At 38.8% G+C, this 21,984-nt stretch overlaps 1 protein-coding gene across 1 annotated transcript in view; it reads right to left on the reverse strand.

The window, feature by feature from the left end:
* DDX10 (DEAD-box helicase 10) overlaps positions 1 to 21,984 on the reverse strand; it is a 181,012-nt gene that overhangs the window by 121,942 nt on the left and 37,086 nt on the right. The window contains exons 12-13 of the mRNA XM_027468537.3: positions 15,781 to 15,869; positions 9,378 to 9,837 (exon numbers count right to left, since the gene is read on the reverse strand). Of these exons, the coding sequence (XP_027324338.2) occupies positions 9,378 to 9,837; positions 15,781 to 15,869 (549 nt within the window). The remainder of the gene's footprint in view (positions 1 to 9,377; positions 9,838 to 15,780; positions 15,870 to 21,984) is intronic.

Below are 21,984 nucleotides of genomic sequence, written 5' to 3' on the forward strand. Positions count from 1 at the left end.
AATATAAGTGTACCAAAGAGGGTTATACCTGGGAAGCTCAGACCACTTCTCTTTACTTCTGTAAAACGTAACTATATCACTAAAGACCTGTGGAAAAAGTTACAGACATCCATATTTAAGTGTCAAGATTTGAAACTGAAGGCGTGAACTTCACAGTAATTCTTATTCAAAAATCATCCCATAAGAGGTGGTATAAATCTTCATGAAACATGATGCTGAGAGACAGGAGTCTGCTGACGATACTGTCTGGGTTTCCCAAAGGAACAGGCTGGGAAGATGCCTCATGAGTTTGTCATTCCTGTACAACACCACTGCCTTTCAGTTCTCGTCTCATCTCAGCCCTTCAATCCCCCCCTTCACATCAGCCTCAATCGCTCATCACAGCTATTTGGGGAGCTTTCTTTGTATTCTTTTTCTTTGCCTCCTTTTTCTACGTCTGACAGTAAACCCAACAGCTGCACTTCCCAGAAACGCCCATTCAAAAACCGTGTCCTAAAGCTGGAAATAACATGAATGTTTCTTTCAGCCCACAAATCAAAAGACATTTTGCATCAACACTCACTGCCCTAACACAATACCTTCTTGATAGCAATTCTCCAGCTCTGCTACAGGTCAGTATTTTCTTGTTACCACGTCATTCTGACATGGAGCCTACATATAAATAAATTCCCAAGAGCATATTCGTTCTTTAAAAGCTTTTCGTAATCACCATAAATCCTAACAGACAAACAATAACTTACACTTTTCAGGCTGGGGAACCTCTGGGCACAACAGGTAGAGAAAGCAACAGTTGACAGATTTACTCTTTTGCAGAGATGGTGTAACTCTAGGTCAGCATGCAATTCCCAAAATACATGACCAAATTAAGGAATTACACATTCCTACAACCGCAAAACGGTGAACTTCTGTGACTGGAGTATACCACAATCCAGCTGCACCTGCACTTACTAGGTCTGTAAGCAGCTGTATATGAAGTACCTTTTGGCTTTCGGTATGTATTAATATAAATAAACCCCAAGCTTTTTTCTCTTCCCAGCTTGCTCATAGCAAGATCAGCACGGCACAAGTGTCTCAGAACTATCTTACACTCCTCTTTCACATGATTATATCATCATTTAACTCCTCAAAAAGCTACTTCCATCATTCTGCTTTCCCATGGGGTTCCTGACTCAAAGACACCACCACTTTTTCCCATCTACTTGTTTTTTTTTGAGGGATTTACTAATGCACCCCCTCAATTTTCTTCAGGTGTGTTTGCCAGACATCTCACTGCTGGAGCACCACCCTTTTACTCCACAGGCACCTTCTGGAAAACACAGGGCTGCGAGGAGCAGGTAGGGCGGTCTGCCTCAACCTGGTGAGCACCGTGAAGATGGAGATTTCCTGCTGGAGGATTAAACAAACCCGCAGCTCAAGCACAGAGAGGAACAACCCTGTGCTGAAGCAAGCTGAGAGCTAGCACAAGAGCAGCACGGTTTAGATAACAAAGGATGGAATGCCACAAAGCAATTTATAGCTCACTTAATTTTTGACATAAATAAGGCCAGCAGCTGTCATCCTAATTGTTTTATTTTCTCAGAAAAGAAGCTCCTTTAACAGGTCTTTATCCCCAGGGGCAGTAGCTGTTTCTTTACCTGAGACAGAAAGCAAAGAGCCCAGCCTGCAGCAGGCAGGAGGCTCCCTCCCAGCTGGTGCCACCTCCACCCCTCCACAGCTGGGACATCATGGAAACATGACATCCCACATTTTTCTGTGATTACTGTCCTTTTTCCCCATCAGTCAGCAGGTCAGAATTTGTGAACAGTGTACTACAGACATTTTCCTTTTTAAAATACTAATTACACTACAGTTTGCATGTCAGTAATACTGCAACAAATTGCTCAGAGACTCATTTTGGCTAACAGCTCGTGAATCTTCACCAAAATTGTGATTTTCTGTCCTAATTGTCAAATTATTCCACCTAAAAATTATACAACACATAAGAATCCAGATATCTGCCCCAAACTATTGTTGAAAATGTGAGTGAGCAGTTCACTGAGAGGCTTAAAGTAGCAGCTGTCTGCATCACAGAAGATGCCCACATGAACAACTGAAGAATTATTCTCATAACTTCAACTACACACTGTGCTGACAGCAGTTGGGAGGCTGGGGATAAGTATTTGTTAGTTGGTCTGCTTTATTACTATTTCAGGAAGCCGCATTTCCTTTGAAAATTAGTGCTGTATAATTTCTGGTGGCATTTCAGAGTATTAGCACTCAACTTTTCGAAAACCGCTCATCCAAAAACTGTGTCGTAGTTATAAATACTTCCAGTGCCATCACCCAGCAAGCATATAGCCACTAACGATCTTAAAGGAAATTGCAGCATTTTAGAATTTACAAATCCTATGGATTTGGAGAATATTGATTAAAACAAGGCAGTTTTAACGCAGAGTATTTGGCTCACTCATCCTTATCTATGTATTTGGCTCACTCATCCTTATCTATGATTACAGTATATTAAAGAAAGCTACAAATCACTCATTAAGCACACCAAAACTGAGGGTATTGCTGCAGGCTTGAGTAACCTACTAGAAGTATTTAACAAATTATATTTTAACGATTCATTTTAAATTATAGAATACCCCCATCTTTTGAGATACAAGACCATGCACCTCAGTCACCTCGGGTCTGTTCCATCCAAAGTGTGCCTCACTGCAACCTGAATTTGCACCACATTCTGCACCGTGAGCATGTGAGCAATATGCTAGACTGCTAACATCATTGCACTTCAGGAAGCATCAACCCACCAGAAAAATATTCTCTAAAGGAGAGATTCGAGTCGTGCACGGTTAAACACAAGTATCACAGTCCTCCGGTGCAAGTTAACCACAGGAACACTTTGCAAATAGCTGCCTCTTGCTAGGACAGCCAGCTTTGGGACACTGCAGCAGGTTCAGCACAGTGGAGAAGACCTGGGAAGCTGCTTGAGTAAGATTTTTTAACTCACAGCTCCAGTAATTAAAATAAAAAGGTTGCACTGCTTAGTTCAGGAGTCTGCTCCACTATGTAGTAATTTTGTGAACAGCATTTCCTCTAGAAGGTGAGCAGCACGCTCCTGGAAAAGCTGCTGACTTATGAGCAACTCACCTCAGAGCTGGGGGAACCTCTCTTGGCTCAAAGGAGAAGGCACTTCTCAAAGAGCTGTAACTGAAAGACTGAAAGCAGGTCCCTGGCAGCTGTGGCATCCTCCTATACTGCATTCTTAATTACAAAAACAACAAACTGTCCTCAAGGTGTACTGTAAACATCAAAACTAGCACAGCCCATAATGGTTCAAAAGCACTTTCCAACGTAAAGCATTACACAGGAGCAACACCTTGCACATCAGGACTGGGTACCCTGTAGCCTATGACACAGAAAGCTAAGAGCTATGATACAGGAAGATATTAAATAAACGATACTTTCTATCCAGATTTGAAACATGATTAAAAACATTTAGGATGACCATGTTATGCTGCACCCACAGTCTAAGAAACATGCAGCAGCCATTTATTTGAAGTATATGGCTCACCTGTAATTCAGAGATGGAATTTTAATCCTATAGATTTTCCAATTTTCCTAATCATCACAGGGATTGACACAAATACCTGGAATGCTGCCTCAAAAGGTGCAAGAAACAATTACAGTGAATTTTCCATACACTACAGAAGTTTTCAGGAAGTCTCTAAAAAAATAAATAATTGAAATAGAAATCAATGAAGAGAAATCTGAAGATACATTTGGAGTAGATATAAGAGCTGCCAATGCAAGCTGAAAGAACAATGAAGCAGCATTAAAAACATTTTAAAATAAGTGATTTATGGATCTGGAGTCTAAAACAGATTATGGGTTCTCACAAAGGACTGCCTCAAAAGCCTCTGTTACACACTTTACACTAACAAGAAGCTCATGAACGCTCTACTCAAAAATAATGATGACAGGGAAAATCTCAGGAGCAAAAGCTGTCCAAGAAGGGAAAGAAATATTTCTGCTGAACACCATGCCTGGGTTTAGCACTGTCTCAATGCACAGCTTCCAGAAGCACTGCTGAACAACAAGATTTTTTAGAATTACATGGAATATAATATAACTGGACGTCACAGCTTGTCTTAAAAAACAAGTTTCAGTTGTACTTAAGCTATTGAAATTGCACAGAAATAAATTGTGGTTTCATTTCAATTTTCCATCCACTTTGTAGGACACATTCAGCGCTCACTGCTGGGCATGAGGAGGCTCAAGGTGCTGTCAGCAGGTTTCATTTCCATTCACAGCTGACAAAAGATATTTTTTCATAGCACTGCCTTCTTGAAACATCCAAATGTAGGCCTACCTCACTTGTGTGAAAATGTTTTGTGCTTCTTATAAATCATTACTTGCTATAATTCAACTTGAGGCACACAAGCACAGCGTTACTAGGCTAGGAACAGAAGGCCCATTCTGTAGGAAGGAGAATTTATGGTATATAATGCATCACGGTATTGACTTTTATTTAACTTAAAAATAAATAACCTCTGTATTTCCTCTGCTATAGTGCTAGCTTTGCAACATGCCTCCAAGGAATAATGTGCCTTTTATAGCTAGCAGGTTGCCCTGGAGCAGGTTTGTTCTCTTGGACACCACACGCTACCACAGCAGGAGCAAAGAGGGGCAGCCCTAAGGGAACCAACGCTGCTTCCAGAGTCAGCCTGCTTTAGCCCTTGCCTCTTGCCTCCTTCGAGTGTTTTCTCTCTTGTGATCCCCTGAAAAGCACCGAGGAGACCAAGTCATATGTTTAACATAAATTAATAGGTAAGAATAAGAGGTAATAAGAGCTGATAAGAGGAAGGAGAAGATGCTTCACATAGATTTTGACCAACCTTATGTTTATATACTGCTTTTTCTATCTCACAGCAAGGAACAGGAGAGAAATCCCATTCAGAAGGGAAAGCCAATGTAAGAGAAGCAATTGAGATGAATCACAACTCTGAAAAGTAATTTTGATTTATCTGTATGGTAATAGGCTGTCTTCTCAACATCACAGGAGAAAATTCTAGAGGATTATGTCCTCACTTTGGTTGGCATTAAAGGATGTTTCCTTGATACACTCTCTGTGAAAAGCCCAAATTACAGCCAACTATCACTCTCTGCTTCTTGGTATAGACCCCACCACCATCTCTTGTGAGGGAGGCTTACCCTTGTCTGTTCTTTCCTGCTTCCATAACTTACCAGGTTTGTGTATCTGAGAACTGTAAGAAAATTTCATTTCAAATAACATTATTGGATTATAAAACAAGCCAACTAGCTGAGACAGAATCATGTAATATAAAAAAAAAAAATCCCTCCAAAGCCACAGCATTCAAACTGAAGGCTCTGTGAGTATACGGACTAACTCCAAGGAAGCTGCAAGTATTATTGAAGGCAACCCTCTGTCCATAGGCTTATACTTCTACCATCTTCCAAGCAGGCAGTACCTCACTAGAAAAGCTTTACGGGTCTATAAATCAAAGGACTGGGGAGCAGGGAGGGAGTCGTGGCAGTCCTAAGAACTCAGTAATCTAACATTCTCTATCCTAAAAAAGAAAATTTGGTAGCAGAAAACAAGTCTGACAGCATGCAACACATCCAACAAGAGGATTAAAAAAAAAAAAAAAAAAAAACCTACTGTAGGCTTAATCTTAGTTCTCCAATAAATAATGCTTTACGGGGAAGTACAGCTTTTGCATTTGAAAATGCAACAACCAATTTCACCAAAGTAGCATTAAAAGCAAAGTTTGTAACCTGGGATTATTTAAAGTCCTTGAAACATCAATACTGCTAATATTGTTAGATGCACTTTAAGCGATTAATTTACATAATGTTAATATAACAACCAAATAATACTGTGCATCTGCCAATTGATATTGGCAGTTCTGCTCGTCACCTTTTTAATGCATAAAAACACTGTACTTCTAAATAAGTCCCATGAGTTATATCAAACAGCTAAAAGTCATGACATATTTAAGTAAAATTCATAAATATAGCAGCTGGTGAGTACCTCTGGAGCTCAGAAATTCATAACGACGTTGTAATACGAGCCAGGGTGAAAAAAACACATTACTCAAGGTTTTATTTTTTATGTGGCAGTGCTAAAAGAGAAACATTTATATTTGTTATCACAAAAACACAGAGACAATACACACAGAACAAATACACACGAAGAAAGGGAAAGCACCCAGTCATTCTGAGGGTGGCGTTATTAACTGAGATAACTTTGGATATGTGTCACTTCCCATCACAACCTAACTTCCACTGTCAGGTTAGGCACCACAGACGTTCACCAAAAGCAAGATATTCCAAGGAAGTCACACACATCCCCTTCCACTCCATCAGCTTAAAGAAATCCTGCTCTGCACTACAGCCCCATGGGACACACAGTGGTGCTGCACCTCCTCGTGCTTTTCCTGAGGCTGGAGGGGCCTGGAAAGACACGAGGATGAGGAAGGGCTGGTGACCCTAACAACAGCTCTTCAAAAATTGAAATTTAATGTAAAGTTTCCCCTGAAACTGAACTGTTGAAGTTCAACAATAGCAGAGGGACTGCGTTGCTGTCAACAAGCAGTATAATACAGGAACACTGGAAGTGCAAAATCAATCACATGTATTAGAAGTATAAAGGCAAATTTAATTCAGCCTTTCTAGGCATATTCATGATCTCCCAATTAGATGATCACATACTAGCTTTTCCACAAGACTCTCATCTTTTTAGCACAGAAGGTAGATTTTTCTCAGCACTAAATGATCTAGCCAAGAGCACACTTCATTTTCAGACTCCTAGACCCTCTGCGGCGTTTGATACTGCTAATTAATACACTGCCTCGTCCCCAGAAATGCAGCAAGGATCCCGTACGCTGAAGTCAAACTGTCTTCTGAGTCCTTGCTGGAAGGACACTCCAACCCAGAGCAACAGGAAAACTGCCCTTGGACTGCTTGGTGCCTTTTCCTCACAGCCCAGAGGAATTGGCTCTAATTCTTTAGATGTCAGCTACGTGCATTCAGTAGGATCTACCACAATACAGCATTAATCACCTCAAAACTTTTATCAAGAAAGTAAACAGATGGGGAAAAAATATAAGCAGTGTTGCAAGTTAACAATTCATTTTTAACATGCATAAAACGTGGTGTCAAGGTATAGGTATGAAATAAAGATGCACAACAACTGCATCTTTCAACATAATTTCTGTCATGTGCATTTGTATGCTGAAACATTAAAAGACAGCATACGGTTAGTGATACATGTATAAGCCTTTACTGCCTTATTCCTACCGAAAATAGAAACCGTAAGTTTAAAGCACTCCACAATTTATCAACAATTTTCACAGTAACTAAGGCAATAAACACCACACTCCCATATGCAGTGATTAGTTTCCACAGCTAGGCACAGTACGCCCTACGTTCCTGCTTTCTAAAAATTATATATTGCACTATCATTGGCATTTCTGTAGGAGATTATTCAAATTATATTTCAATTCTTAACGACACAGATCTTGAAACTTAATTTTTCTTCACAGCTGCTTCGAGTATTATGCCCCCATGAACAAGAGGATTCAGGTAGTACGAGCTCTTCCACACTTGTATAGCGAGTATGAAACATTAACAACACTAAATCACAGAAAAGAATTTCCAGCTTGCCTAACCTGTAAGTGTTTAATGCTAGAAAACTGTTAAAATATTACCTGGTGAGGGTCCAAGTAACTTCTTAAATCACTAATATTATTCATAAAATATTGTTCATTCTTTTACATCAAAGCTTTGTTGCGTGGTTTTTGGTGGTGGTTGGTTGTTTTTTGTTTGTTTGTTTTGTTTTTCACTATTTTCTGCGCAGAACTTCCCAAATCACTTTCCAACATACAAATTCAACATAAAGCTGTCTGTGTATTTCAGCACAGAAAATAGTGGAAGCGACAGGAAAGCTGAGACAGGAGTGCTCTTTTAGGCAGAAATCTTTCATTCTGCTTTTTGTTTTTAAAACTGCAGCTTCTTTACCACATGAAACTGAAATTTATTAATAATTATAAGGCACTGCCACGTCCACTCAGCTTTGCCACGTACTAGCGCCTACCCAGCCATGAGCTGCACAGAGGCAGGACGATTCAGGTTTAGAGTAAGAAGGACAGAAATGCAATCCCTGGAGCACCCTCATCCACTACCCACACCTATCCTCCTCCCGTGCTGCTGGCAAGAGATGGGAACCTGTGACAACCTCCTCGAGGGAGAGGAGAGAACGCGGGCGGGGGTTCAGTTACTGAGCAAGTGCTCAGCTGTGACACAGCGAGCTGACGGAACAGTTTTACACACATTGCTAAACACTAACGGAAAGATGCTGCTTATAAATGCAGCCAGTGGGCTGGTAAGCATAAGTTCATGACAAGTGCCCTGTGCTGTTAAATAACAGCATCAAAAAAGAAAGATTTAAAATACCAGTTGGAAAAATACATACATTGCTTACCAGGAGGCTCCCCTCGCATGTATGTAAGTTAGGAAAACCATCTTGCTGAAGCAGATGGCTATTTCACTTGGATCTCTTTACTACAGATAAATAGTTGCTAGATAGGACAAAGGACACACAAAAACTTCACAATATGCACTTACCAAATCTGCTTTATAGGGGGGGCGGGATGAGACTTACTATAACATTGCATTTAAAGATTAAATGAAAGCAACATTTCTGGGAATACTGAGTACTGAGTGCAGAGGAACCCTCAATTACAAAGCTACTGACTAAGGAAATGAAAGATCTACATCAATGAATACTTTTAATACATCTCTATAACTACGTTTTAGAAGTGCTCTTTAGAAGCGAAGTGCTCCTTCACTTGCTCCCTGATATTGGATCAATTCCTAACAGCAAAGGTAAGTCTTGTTGAAAGTAAAAATCTTGGTTTGAAGATATTTACATTAATGGTTTGGATCTTTAGGTTAATGTAAAGATCATTTCTTATGATTTGTATTAGGAAACAGCTCATCATCTGCTGCAATTTGGTTCCCAGTGTCATAAACTGTGTAACACCATCAGAATTAGGACTAAAAGTTGCAGCTACTTTAGGAAGGTACAAGAAAAGTATTCAAGTCATGTTATTCATAAATTAAAACTACTACAAGGACATCTTTTATGTGAGGAAAATTACTTACCTAATGTTAATAACACAAAATAATAAAAGCATAAGTCACACCACCACTTATCTCCTGGGCGCAATTCTGACCTCTGATACATTTCGGCAACACATCTGACCTCAAGAGAGTACACTGCTAAAGAGCAGAATTTTTTCCTCATTTTTACTTGGAGTATGTCCAAAATAAAATCATTAAGATTCATAAGCCTTACTGTGAAATGTACTTACCTGTGCTGGACCATCTTTAGCTTCCATACCAAAAACATTCCGTCGTTTCACTGTCAGCAAATCAAAATCTTTAGTATCATCATCGTCGTCGTCATCATCTTCGAAGAACTGCATGGAGTCTGTGTTTGGAGCCCTGCTTGATAAAGCAGCTTCTTTTTCCTCTTCCTCAGATTCTTCTGATTCATCCTCAGACTCATCACTCTCCTCAACACCTTCACTGGAAGGGGGGTGTTCTGTTTCTTTCCTTCTTTCCTCTTCCTTTGCTTTGTTAGCAGATACCTTTCCACTGAAATTAGTTCTGCATTTCTCCACTCCTTCCTTGTTTATTGAGGAGATGGTATTTTTGTTTTGCTCTGTCTCCTTTACAGGATTTGTCTCATCAGCCGATTCATTCACAGGTAACTGTTTCTGAACTTTTTGAAGAAATCTCACACGAGGTGCCATTGCAAGACCGAGTGATCTAATGCATGGAATTAAACAAATGCATTAATCTGAAAGGCATATACACAAAATTTGACTAAATTAGAAGCCTTCATCGAAGGCTCAAGTGCTTCAATTTTAATTTTGGTAATTTACATTTACACATTTTCACCAATATATTCACAAAACAGTATGTGGCACACAACAGGACACTCTAGATCGTACAATATAAGTGAACACTGGGAGAAGAATGAAGATTAAAAAAATGATAAAACAGGAACAATTACAGATCTTCCCAGGAAAGGAATAAAACAAAGAGCCTGAGAAGTTATAGAAAAGGATAAATTAAGTATGATCTATAATAAATACAGTGGAAGAAATACCAATGTAATTTGGTATGAAGTTGCATGGATATCATGTCACGGACTGAGATAGTACTGATACCTGTCAGCGTCCTTCACTGCTAGAAAGCAGTGCTTATCAAGTCAGTTAAGAAAGCAATAGAAGATAAGCTTGGACCAAGCCGTGTACAAACAACCTCCCAAACACTTATTATATAACTTCTCAAAGAAACTTCAGGATTTGGGGTCATTACTGCCTCTTTTCTATAATATATTACAAACCAAGAATAATTTGAGAAACACATTCGACTACTACTGAAAGTTTCCTCATGTTGTTAGATTTGACAGTATCTTTAAAACTTATTTCTTAATCATTTTCCAAACCTAGCGTTCAGTCAGATTTAAAAAAAAAAAAAAAGCCCTGAATATATAAATGAGCATTTCTTTCCACCAATTTGAAAAGGCAGTATCAGTTTCATTAATTCATTAGATGCCACTCAGACCAGACCACAATCCTACTTGTACTGTAGTTACAGCTGTTCTTCCTTCAACCTTAGTGCTAGAATTGTCACATGCTTCCATAACAAGAAATTTGGAAGATTTTCTCATAAATACAGAGAGCAGTGATTTGCTGTGATTTAATAAATTCTAACACAGAACATTAAAAACGTACTAACACCACAATATAGTCCTCAGACTTACGAAAGCCTTAAAACGCCAGCAGAAATTCAGCTGACAAACTGAAAAACAATTCTTTGGTATGAAATGCAATAACCACCAGGGAGCAAGCTCTATAGAAAATGTTTTAAATCAACTACTGAAAGCAATGCTGAAACCAAATACTTATTTTGCTACTATAAATGAAAGTACAGCTGACAATTCTATCAACTGACAGAAAAGGAAGCAGCCAGACATCATCATTCCCTAAAACTCATCAGTGAATGTGTTAAAGGAGCTGAATAAAATATCCACAATGCTCAGGATGCTCAGGTACATCCTCCAATTCAAAGCAGGTTGACAATAATTTTCAGGAAATACTTTGAAAAAGTAAAACTCCAAAGGTCTTCAGAAAGAATATTTCAAGCCTTTAAGAGGAATACTGCTTTTATTTCCTATTGAACAAGGAAAATTAGACATAAGTAAACATTTTAGAAAATGAATTCAAAGAAATAGCGTAGACTGAAAGTAATGACTCTTACAAGGCCTGATAATCTCTGCTTCTATGAAGATCCATGAGTACGTTCGTATTAACGCAGTATCTTAAAAATCCCTCTATTTCGATTGTGTGTAAACTGGCACCTCAACTCTCTAAATGATGGTATCTTAAATATTAAGCAAAATCTGTTCTTCTACAAACAAAATTAAACAGGAACTGGAACGCGAGTACAAGCTTTTAACTGTCACAAGACCGCCTAACCTGCAGCTAGACGATCTCCAGCCTTTTTTTTTTTTTTTTCTTTTTTTTTTTTTTTTTTTTAAATACGAGCCAGTTGTAAAGACTCCATGGTCATTTTTTTTTTTGCAGGAGAATTGCTACTCAACAATTTTTTACCCAAGTTAGTTCTTCATTCTAATGCTACAAGTTGCTACCTTTACTATATATAAGACATACTGTGTTTTTGAACTTACTCAGAATGATTTGAACACACAAAAACACGGCAGAGTGATTTCTGTCACTGTAGAATAGGTTCAGGAAATGGTATAAAATAGCCTGAAAAAGGTTAAATACTTCAGAAGCAACTTCAAGAGATGAATTGTGTATTATTAACCCTGCAATATATGCTGTGTGCTCTCAGTACCTGAGCCACCCTGACACCTGCTCAAAAGCACAGCAGAGAACCAGCAGCAGTGGTTTCCAGAGCACATTACAGACCATTTTTTCACCTTGGCTGGACTAACCAAGCATGAGAGGCACTCCACTGCAACGCTACTCATGCATATGCAAGCACTTCTGAGGTAAGTGAAGGTCGATAGCAGGTTTGGCTGCACTGGGAGAACAGATCCTAGCAGAAATGAGGGTAATGAGTAAGAGAAATCTGGGCTTTAAGAGAGGAGACAGCAGCTTGCTCAGGGGTCCGTACAGCAGGACCTGAAAGCTCAGAAGCTCCCAGAAGCAGTAGCAGAAAGCTCAAAAAGGGATGGCTGGGTCTCACAGGTGGTTGGGGGGGGAGTGACGTGAAAAATGCCCAAACTCCACAGATCATTGGAGGGGACACTGGGGTCTGTGTGTGTAATACTGTCTAAGGCTGAGATTAACTAGGTAACAGCACGCAAAATACTAAGTCTGGTTACAGGTGTACCAAAACTGGAACCAGCTGGGAAAAAGCAGTTAGGGCTAGGCCACTGATTCAGAAGGAGGCTGGAGTCTAGAAAAGAAAGCACAATGGCAGTAAAATGGAAGGCCAGGAAGGGGCTGGAGCACCTCTCCTATATAGAAAGGCTGAGAGAGCTGGGGCTGTTTGGCCTGGAGAAGAGAAGGCTCTGGGGGGACCTCACTGCAATCTTTCAGCACTTGAAGGGGACTTGTAAGGTGAGGAACAACTCTTTGCTCAATTGGATAATGACAGAATGAGGGGGGAATAGTTTTAAACTAAAAGAGGAGAGGTTTAGATTAGAGATTAGGAGGAAACTCTTCACTCAGAGGATGGTGAGGCCCTGGCACAGGCTGCCCAGAGAAGCTGTGGATGCCCCATCCCTGGAGGTGCTCAAGGCCAGGCTGGATGGGGCTTTGGGCAGTCTGGTCTGGTGGGAGGTGTCCCTGCCCATAGTGGTGGAACCAGGTGATCTTTGAGCTCCCTTCCAACCCAAGCCATTCTGTGATCCATGAAGCAGCCGAAGGATGAGATGTGTGAGCCCATGGCTGGCACTGCCTGTTGGGCAGCCCCACAGGTGCTGACAGCAGCAGAAGCAGGACAACAAACCAAACCTTCTGTCCTGACACGCCGTAAGGGCCAGGCCTACAGCTGCAGTGCAGTGGGTGCTTTCTGTGGTCAGCAGCAGGACAGACAGATGTGGACAGATGGATCATGCATCCTGGTACCGTCCGTTTCAGGTCTGACAGCACCTGCAGCTACCTACTGCTGGGTACCACTGATTTGTAAGCAACACTGGTAAAATTAGCTGGTACTGAGTTGTGTGTAACAGACATTTCCCAAACAACTTGGTTTTGACCTGCTTTCTTTATTCTCTGTGTACCTGTAGAGGGATAAACAGAGAAAAACATGCTGCATTCCTCCTAGAAGACGTGGAAAAAATCAGGGGAAATTACCTCCCTTAGCAGCCCCATAGAGCACTGACTAGCCAAAGTCCAGCAGGCTGCCTGTTAAAATACACCCCTGGAGACTGAAATGCGTGTTAGCATTTAACAGAATGAGGTGACTGAGAAGTAAAATATTCAGATTTCCTGCCTCCTCTTTACCTTGTCTAGTACCCAGGAGGCCAGAGTAAGTAATTATTCCTTTTCACCCTCTTATTTGTTTACATTTGCTTATATTTTCAATGCTGTTTTTTTTTTTTTTTTTTTGCAACAAAAAAAAAAAACAAATTTCTCTTTTATGCATGTGTGGAAGAGATTCTCCTTCAGGAAACCTAAAGGCTGGTTATGTTCACAACAGGCCTGTGCAGGTCTTCCTCCAGCAAATTATTCTGGGCAACAATTTGTAATGACAGGACACTGAACAGAATACTAATGTACCACAGCTCAAAGATGATAAATCTCTAGAATAAATATGTATATGTATACACATACACACACACAAAAGAGACCACTGCTTTCTGCAGAGACTCAATCAGCAGCACTGAGGAGAATCTCAGTGCACAGACAGGCCAGGCAAGAGAGCAATAGAGATGACGGGCAACAGCCCAGCAGACTGAAATGCAAACCTGACAGGGGCATCAAGCAGCCTGTTTTCTCTATAGGATTTTAAGTGGAGTAACATCTATCAAGCTAGCTGTAAATCTCTAAAGAAAGGCTGAAATACTTTCAGGAGAATCCATAAAGAAGGTAAAAAGGAAGAAAGGACACTTATTCCAGCTTTTGCCACAAGTTTGTGCACAGACCGCAAACTGGAGCTGCTTCTGAATGCAGAATTTAAACACCCAACTTCGAGGGCCTTTCAGACAAATTGAGCTGACTTATCCACTGTATCACTGCGGTACGTGCACTGAATTGAAAGGCAGGGGACTGCAGGGTGTGTGTTGGTAGACTAACAGGCTGGAGAGAAGGGAAGAAAAATGCCAGCAGAAACCATTCATTTAGAGCAGAACCTCCAAATTATCTCCCAGATTTATTATCTTCTGACTTTTTGATTATGTTTCCATGTATTTCATAGTCTTGACTAAATCTATGCTACTCTATCCAAGAACTGTCCAGTTTCTCCCATTTTAACACAGAAATAAGGAACTTAGCAAAGTCAAAATTAGAATTGTCTTTTATGAAGGACCAAATCCTGGCACAGATGCCTAAGAGGAATTAGAGACTATTCTGTCTACACAAATATCAGATACTAGACAGCACACCATGCTGAAATCCACAAAGATGCACTTGGATTCCTAAATTTCAGCACTACCACCATCCGTTAGTAGGTTTGTTAACACACTGGTTAAATTTTTGTGGTCAGCCCTCTAAGTCCTGATCAGCATAGGGTAAAACCTATGATAAGGTTTTAAAGATGCTGACAAACCACATATAGGTCAAGGGGCAAGCAATAGATGTAGTGAAACTGTTGAAGTTTTTGCTAGCTCTCTTAAAAACCTCAGTCCACAAAGCATCTTTTGTAATTGTTTTGTTACCTTTAAAAACATAACCATGTTAATCGAAGCAGGGCACAGGAAGACCAGGTGTTCTACAGTGTAGTAATTTGTCACATTTTAGTTCATTAAGCCACGTGCTGACAATTTTGAGGACTTAAGTCTTCTCTGTATGAAATTCCAGAGACATGTAAAATTAATTTATCTTGCATCTTTGAGCACCTTCCTGCTCCCTTCTGACTACCCTGTGTCCCCTGAGATTGTTCTAAAGCTTCACATTTTAAAACAATCTCAGACGGTTGTCATCTTTAAAGTCAACCTGTCAGAATTAATTTCCTTCCCCTAGAAAATGTTGAAAAGATCACATATATGTACAAAACCAGACATGATAAAATAGATGCTATTCAGACCAATGCAGACATGTTACATCTCTACCAAGCCCAGAGCATCTTTTGAAAAGTAATTTACATCCAGGGAACAATGTCCCTTTCACACTCAAAATGAGACTGCAAAATAACATTTTCACATAATCCAATTTTGTTTTAAATACTACGCTAAACAAGTCAGCATTTAGCTACAAGGTTAAAGGGTGAACCTGAACAAGAATTATATTGTTCTCTATCCTTTTACTTAACAACTTCTGTCTTTTATTGTATCTTCTGCTGTAAGAATTATTTCTATTTGTAGACGTATACTGTTTTTACACATAATTTCTATTCAAAATGTCTTTTAAAATATGCAAAAGCACAGTGTAAACATGAAAATGTAAATATAAGAAACTTTACAAATCTATATGTTAACAGTCAAAAAAAGCTTTTTAAAGTTATCGTACGCTGCTAAACTACTTGTTATATACTTTTCACCTTCTGTGCTATGTTTTTTGTCATACTTACAGAGCATATTCTGCTAGAGGCAATTTGAAAACATCAAATACTTCCTTATTCTTCATCAAGTAAACGGAACGCAAGTAGGATACAAAACACTGAAATGAAAATAAAAGTATTTAAGAAAAGAAACTATCCATTCATTTACCAACACATGAAATAAACATTATATTGTTGTTCTAAATACAAATAGATTTCCACTATAAGCTTGTCTGAAGCTAATTTCAAAGTGAAATTCTTTTACCCACTACTGACAGCCCAAAATTTAACAGTACTACAGAAGTGATACAACTTCAGATATTTGGATATTTCATTAAAGCACATTAATTGGCTTAATTTGCCAGTAGAATGTTGTCATATTTCCACTAGAAAGTAAACATGGCAAATTAGTCAAGAAGGAAACACTGATGTTTTTCCTCCCAGATCTTCTAGATGCTGTTACGCTATTCTGACACCTGAATCACATGGAAGCAAGAGTCTGAGTATGTTGCTATCAAATCTGAAGTGTCTGGACTTAATTGCAGCCACTGGCAAACAGAAAGTGATTCAGCTCAATGTAGCTGTCTTTCACTGTAGCCCAGGATAATTCATATCACCTTGCTTTTGCCACCAGCTAATCATATACATGCAGTCAATGAATGCAGCTCAGCTGACCAACATCAATTCACTGCACAACATTCACTAATATGAGTCCAAGCTTGAAATTTTAATTAATGCCTGACATTCACCAGGAAAACTGGAACCAATCTGTAACAGAACAACTTAATCTTGTGTTATATTTTTCCTCCACCCTTCTCAAAAGGAGAGATTCCTATTATTCCTTTATTATTCAGCTTCTCATCCTTTTTTTACGTAGTATATTTCTGCCTATCATCAGTTCATTTCTTAAAATTAGTATTCTATCACCACTGACAGTACTAGATAGCTTTATTTACAGCTTATTCCTATTCAAACTGAAGAAAAAAAACACAAAATTGCTCTGTAAAATTGCACAGCACTTCTTCTGCTGCAAATGTAGGTGATGTTCTTGATGTTCGTTAACATTCATTATTCAGTAAATTGTATTGTTTATTCCAAGGCAGTATTCTGTTGTTTTTGTTTTGGGACACCAGTTTAAAGACTTGAAATCAGCCATCTGTTGCTTTACTTACACACTAACAGAATTTGGGGATGGCCTCTTGTGGTCAGACACACAACAGTATAATATCTTCTCTCTCCACCCCCTATCTAAAAAGCAATTCTTTAAGTCTATTAAGCAAGAACTTGGAATAGTTCATATCACTAATGCAAGCATTTTTCAGTAATCTTAATCTGATGTCCCAATATTGTTGTAAAATAACAGACAAAACCCCACCCTTGTAATGCTATCCAGACATACAGAGCATTCAAAGTACCAAAAGAAAGGACAGACTGTCATTTACCCAGTCACAACTTAAGAACTTTGACCCTCATGTATTAGTTCATAGCTCTGTACATTAAACTTCAATAGAAACCTATTAAAATATGTTCTACTCAGCTCCAAAGGTTTGTCTTTCCTTTCCATGGCTGCTTGTCACCATCCAGTACCAGAAAAGCTCCAAATTCCTAAGTTCACACACAGAGGCAGGAGAACTTCAAAAACTCAGTGGATTTACCAGTTCTTATGTAAATACTGAGTTGTAAAAGCAGCACAGGTTATTTTATTCTGATAGAAAAACATGCTGAAAATTTTGTGAGTGCAAAACAATTTCCAACTCTCTAAAAATGGATGGCAGAGCATTTCTGATGCTGGTGTTTGTGACAACTATGGCTTGTATCCCACTTCTAGGAATAATCCAAAAAAAAGTAGAAAAAAGTTATCTGTGTTTATAAACTGAATTCTTTAGATAATACAGTAAATTTGCCTTAGGAGAGTCTCGACTAGTGAGATACCAATCCAAAGAAACACGTCAGTAACAGCAAACATTTATCATCCCCCATTTAAAAGGTTCAGCATCAGAACTGCTCACAAAGCACTTGGGGGTATCTACACAGCAAAATTGAACTACCCAAAATAATAGCAGCAGTGCAGCATAATATAATGCAATATCTTAAGTATTAGCAAAAATCCTTGGACTATCATTTGCAATCTAATTTCTGATACATGCCAAAACTCCTGCCATCACGCTTAAACCAATAAGCACTAGAAACAGCAGCCAGTGAAGCTACCCCGGTTATATTCAGGTCTATCACAATCACACCCTTGTTCTGCCACGTACAGACACCTCTCAGAGAAAACTTTTGTCTCTGTAATTCAAGGAGAATTAGGAAAAAAAGTCTATTTCTTGTTACCCTGAAATACAGGAGAAGAACAATAGTTGAGGCACCAATCTTTTATGGGGGTTCTTGAAATTCTAAAGCGAAACTATTTCCAAAGGTGAAAAGGGTGCAACTGTAGATTAAGCACTGCCACAAAGTCATTCTTCTTTCCCTTGGCAAGGTGAAATAAGAACTTGTGCGCAGAGCTAAGAGAAATGCTTTTCAAGCTGCCCAAAGCCTTGTTAGAGAAGTTTTTACTTGTTTGCTTTTCCAAATGCTAAGTTTTTAGGTAACTTCCTGATCTGATTATCTCTTTCAATTAACTTTAGATGTGGAAGATTTTAGCACAACCCATTTCAGCTGGTACCAAGACTAAGGTGTGGAATAAAATACTTGTTTTCTCACTTTAAATTACTAACTGCGAGTTGCACCATCCTTTTTCAAGTTTGTCACAGACAGGATTCAGGCTGGAATTGCTCTACCTTCAAAGAAATGTTCATCTCATTAAGATAAGAGGCTTCAAAGATCATTTAGTATTAATATAATGATGATTAAAGTCTTCAGCTGACCTCACTTGCTATTTCAGACACTATGAACACTTCCAACATGAGATATTCCCCACCCCAAAAGCTCTCATCCAAAACAGAAAATTACATATAGTATGGAAGAGAAGTTCTACTTTCAAAGAAGAGAAATGAAGTACAGAAAAAGTAAATGGCTTCTTCAAAACTGCAGCAACTTAATCTGAATTCTGATTTGATTTCAGTGTCTTTACTTCAAGCTCCTTCTAAAATATTGTCAACTCCTTGGGATTTTATTCAATTCTCCTAGGACTTGGTCACTCCTCTGCATACAGACAAGAGAGCTGAAGAAGATAAATTTCATCAGTCTGAACTCTATTCCTTCTCCTTTATCATTTTAGTTTTTAGGGTTTTTATTTATTTATTTATTTTATTTTTATTACCCACTTCTATTTCTGCTGTTGTGATATCACTTTCTTGTTTGTTTGTATTTTATTATAACTGAAGGTTACAAAAAAAAATCACATTAATTAAATTTATACCCTTATGCATACCATTAATGCTGAGCATCAGAAAGACCTTACAGCTCTACCACAGTAGCATCTAGAGGCCCCCAGAATGATTCAGACAAGAAACAGCTACGGCAACAATCTATACTAATTTGCTATATTTGCAGTTTTAATTTATTGATGTGTTTCTTGAATAATTGTTTTAAGCAATAATACAAAAATCAATTTATGTGTTGTTTTGACAGAATTCAAAGTTAACAGGGCTTGACTGGAATCTCAAGCCATAACTAATTATGTTACCAGAACACCCTGTAAGTCCCTCTGGGAGAGATGAAGAATTTAATGGAGAGGCATCACTTTGGTGTCCAAGACTCCCCCTACATAGAAATGATCAAGTTAGCAAGAAAAATACTTTATTTTTTAAACTCTTTTCCAGAACTAGATGAATTGGCTTATTAATTATTAAAATTACAAAGAATGCCAGAAGGCAGCATCAGTCCATGAGAACTGTGGTCGTTTCAGAGGAGCCCAAATGTGATACACCCTCTCTTTCCAATCAACAGCAGAGAAGCCAAGTCCTATGAAACGAACCATGAAATTCCTTAAGCCATTTAGTAACCAAGAATTTTCTTTTATAAAATAAAAGCATCTTGAAGTAAATAAAGAAGCTGAGGCCACCAAATCATAATTCTCTTCAGACATAAATATAAGCAGAACAAACAAACCAACACATTAATTCCCTCCCTTATAAAAATGCTTCCCAAACAGGGTTTTCACTTTTGACATCCAAAATGCAAGATGCAATCACTCATATCTCATGCCTTCAACATGCTAAACTTATCCTACCCATACCTGTGTGCATAGCTGTTGCACTGCTGTCTGATCCATCCTGGTATTCCAGTAGGGAACTTATTTTTCACATATGTCAAGAATTTAGCAGCTTGCAACAGGCAGGCTAGTTAGACAGCACAACACCCATGCCTTTGACAAAACCAGCTTTCCAAACAAGAACTTGAGGTCAAGATTTCAGCCGTGTTATTGTTTTATTCAAATTGATATGTACCACTATATGTACTATATTCACGTTGATATGTACTGAAGGACGTTAGCGGAGTATGTCTGAACACCCAGATCGCATTAAGGAGAGCCAAACACCATCTATGACAAACCACTTGACCATATTTTAACATTTTCAAAAACTGATTGTATATAGTTTGCCTGAAAGATGACACTGCACCAATACTCATAAGCGAAAAATTGCAACAAAAGTAGCTTAAAATGCTAATTAAATAAAAATTATAATTTTCAAAATTAGTTGAAGATTTTATCTGTAAGCTTGACAGACAGCCCATGTTTGATTTCCTTCTTATGTTATTTTGAAACTTTATCATTGTTTTCTTTTCTCAATTCAGAAATATCTCTCTCTCCCTTTTAAGTGATCTTAAAAAGCCAACGCAAAAAACTGAAAGGTTTGTTAGTATTTTCATTCCAAGTAAGATAACACTGGCTCCTTCCTACTCTCATCCACCCCCTGCCAGCTGCTCTGCCACTTCTGATGTAATTTGTGTAACTGCAGCTTCCTGTGGCAGTTGCAGATGATCACAGCATGTCACCAGTACATCTGGCCTGTGTAATGTCATGATGAAGCTTACACTTCAGTCCACATGCTACAACCTCACTCCAGGAGTTTTAAATACTCCAACTTGCTTCATTTTACATCCCAATTCAGCAGACAGGCTACAACCCTCTCTAAACATTCCCAACCTGCTTCTCATTTTATTCTACTACTCCAGTTCACCACAATATTTTCAGGTGTTATCCATCCTCATGCTAGCTGAGACAAATAGTTACCTATACTAATCCAGAATTTCTATGACCTTTCCCTTGGATAGCCCTTGTACTTCTCAAAATTTGGCATTTCCATATTTCCGGTCACTTGGCCTTCGATCCCTGGCTCGTTCTATTCCAGGAAGTTTTTCTACGTTCCCCAAACCTGCTAAATTTTTGATAAAATTCACATACTGTTTTTGAAGTCTCCCAATATTAATCAGCACAGCAAAGAAACACCAGTCACACACTTCTCTGTCTTACTTGGAAAAGCAATTCTAAGCAATTTTGCTTCACATTAAAATCCAAATGAAAGTAAAAATCTCTTAATCAATTCAATGACAGGGATTTTACAGCCATGATTGGACAAACTGCCCTATATATTCAGGAGATATACTATTGGAAATTGATTAAGAAATTAGGCACATGAGACCAACCTGATTTCATATTTCTAACTTTTTAAGCCAAGGAATGAAATTATTACTTCCCATTAACATTTTGGAATAATTGCAACAGCAACAACACTATCAATAATAATGTTCTGTATCAGCTCCCCAGGACAAGTCTTCTCAGGAACAACTACCAATTTACCTATCCCCTTCAATCAAACTGTTACTGAACTGCAAAAAGGTACATGCACCATCCTGTTCTCCATCGTGTCACTGAGGATATTTGATAAAAAATATAAAGTTGTACTGAATTAAAAGCTTTATGCTTTACAGAATCAAACTTTAGCTGAAGTTGAAAGAAACGTCTGAGATCACCTAGTTCAAAACACTGCCCAAAGCAGGGTCAGCTACAACAGGCTGCTCAGGAACACATTCAGTTTTGAGTACCTCTGGAGACTGCAGTCTCTCTGGGTAACCTGTTGAAGTGTTCAACCACCCTGACAGTAAAAGTTTTTTCTCACATTTTCTCCAATTTGCGTCCATTGCCTCCCCCCCATCACTAGGCACCATTCAGAAGACTTCAGCTCCATCTTCTCTGTAGTTCTCTCCTAGTACAATACATACTCCAAGCCTTCAATCATCTTTGTGGCACTCCGTTGGTCTTGCCCCAGTACACACACGTCCCTCTTG

Source organism: Anas platyrhynchos, chromosome 1, assembly GCF_047663525.1.
Source record: "Anas platyrhynchos isolate ZD024472 breed Pekin duck chromosome 1, IASCAAS_PekinDuck_T2T, whole genome shotgun sequence".
NCBI classification, from domain to species: Eukaryota; Metazoa; Chordata; class Aves; order Anseriformes; family Anatidae; genus Anas; species Anas platyrhynchos.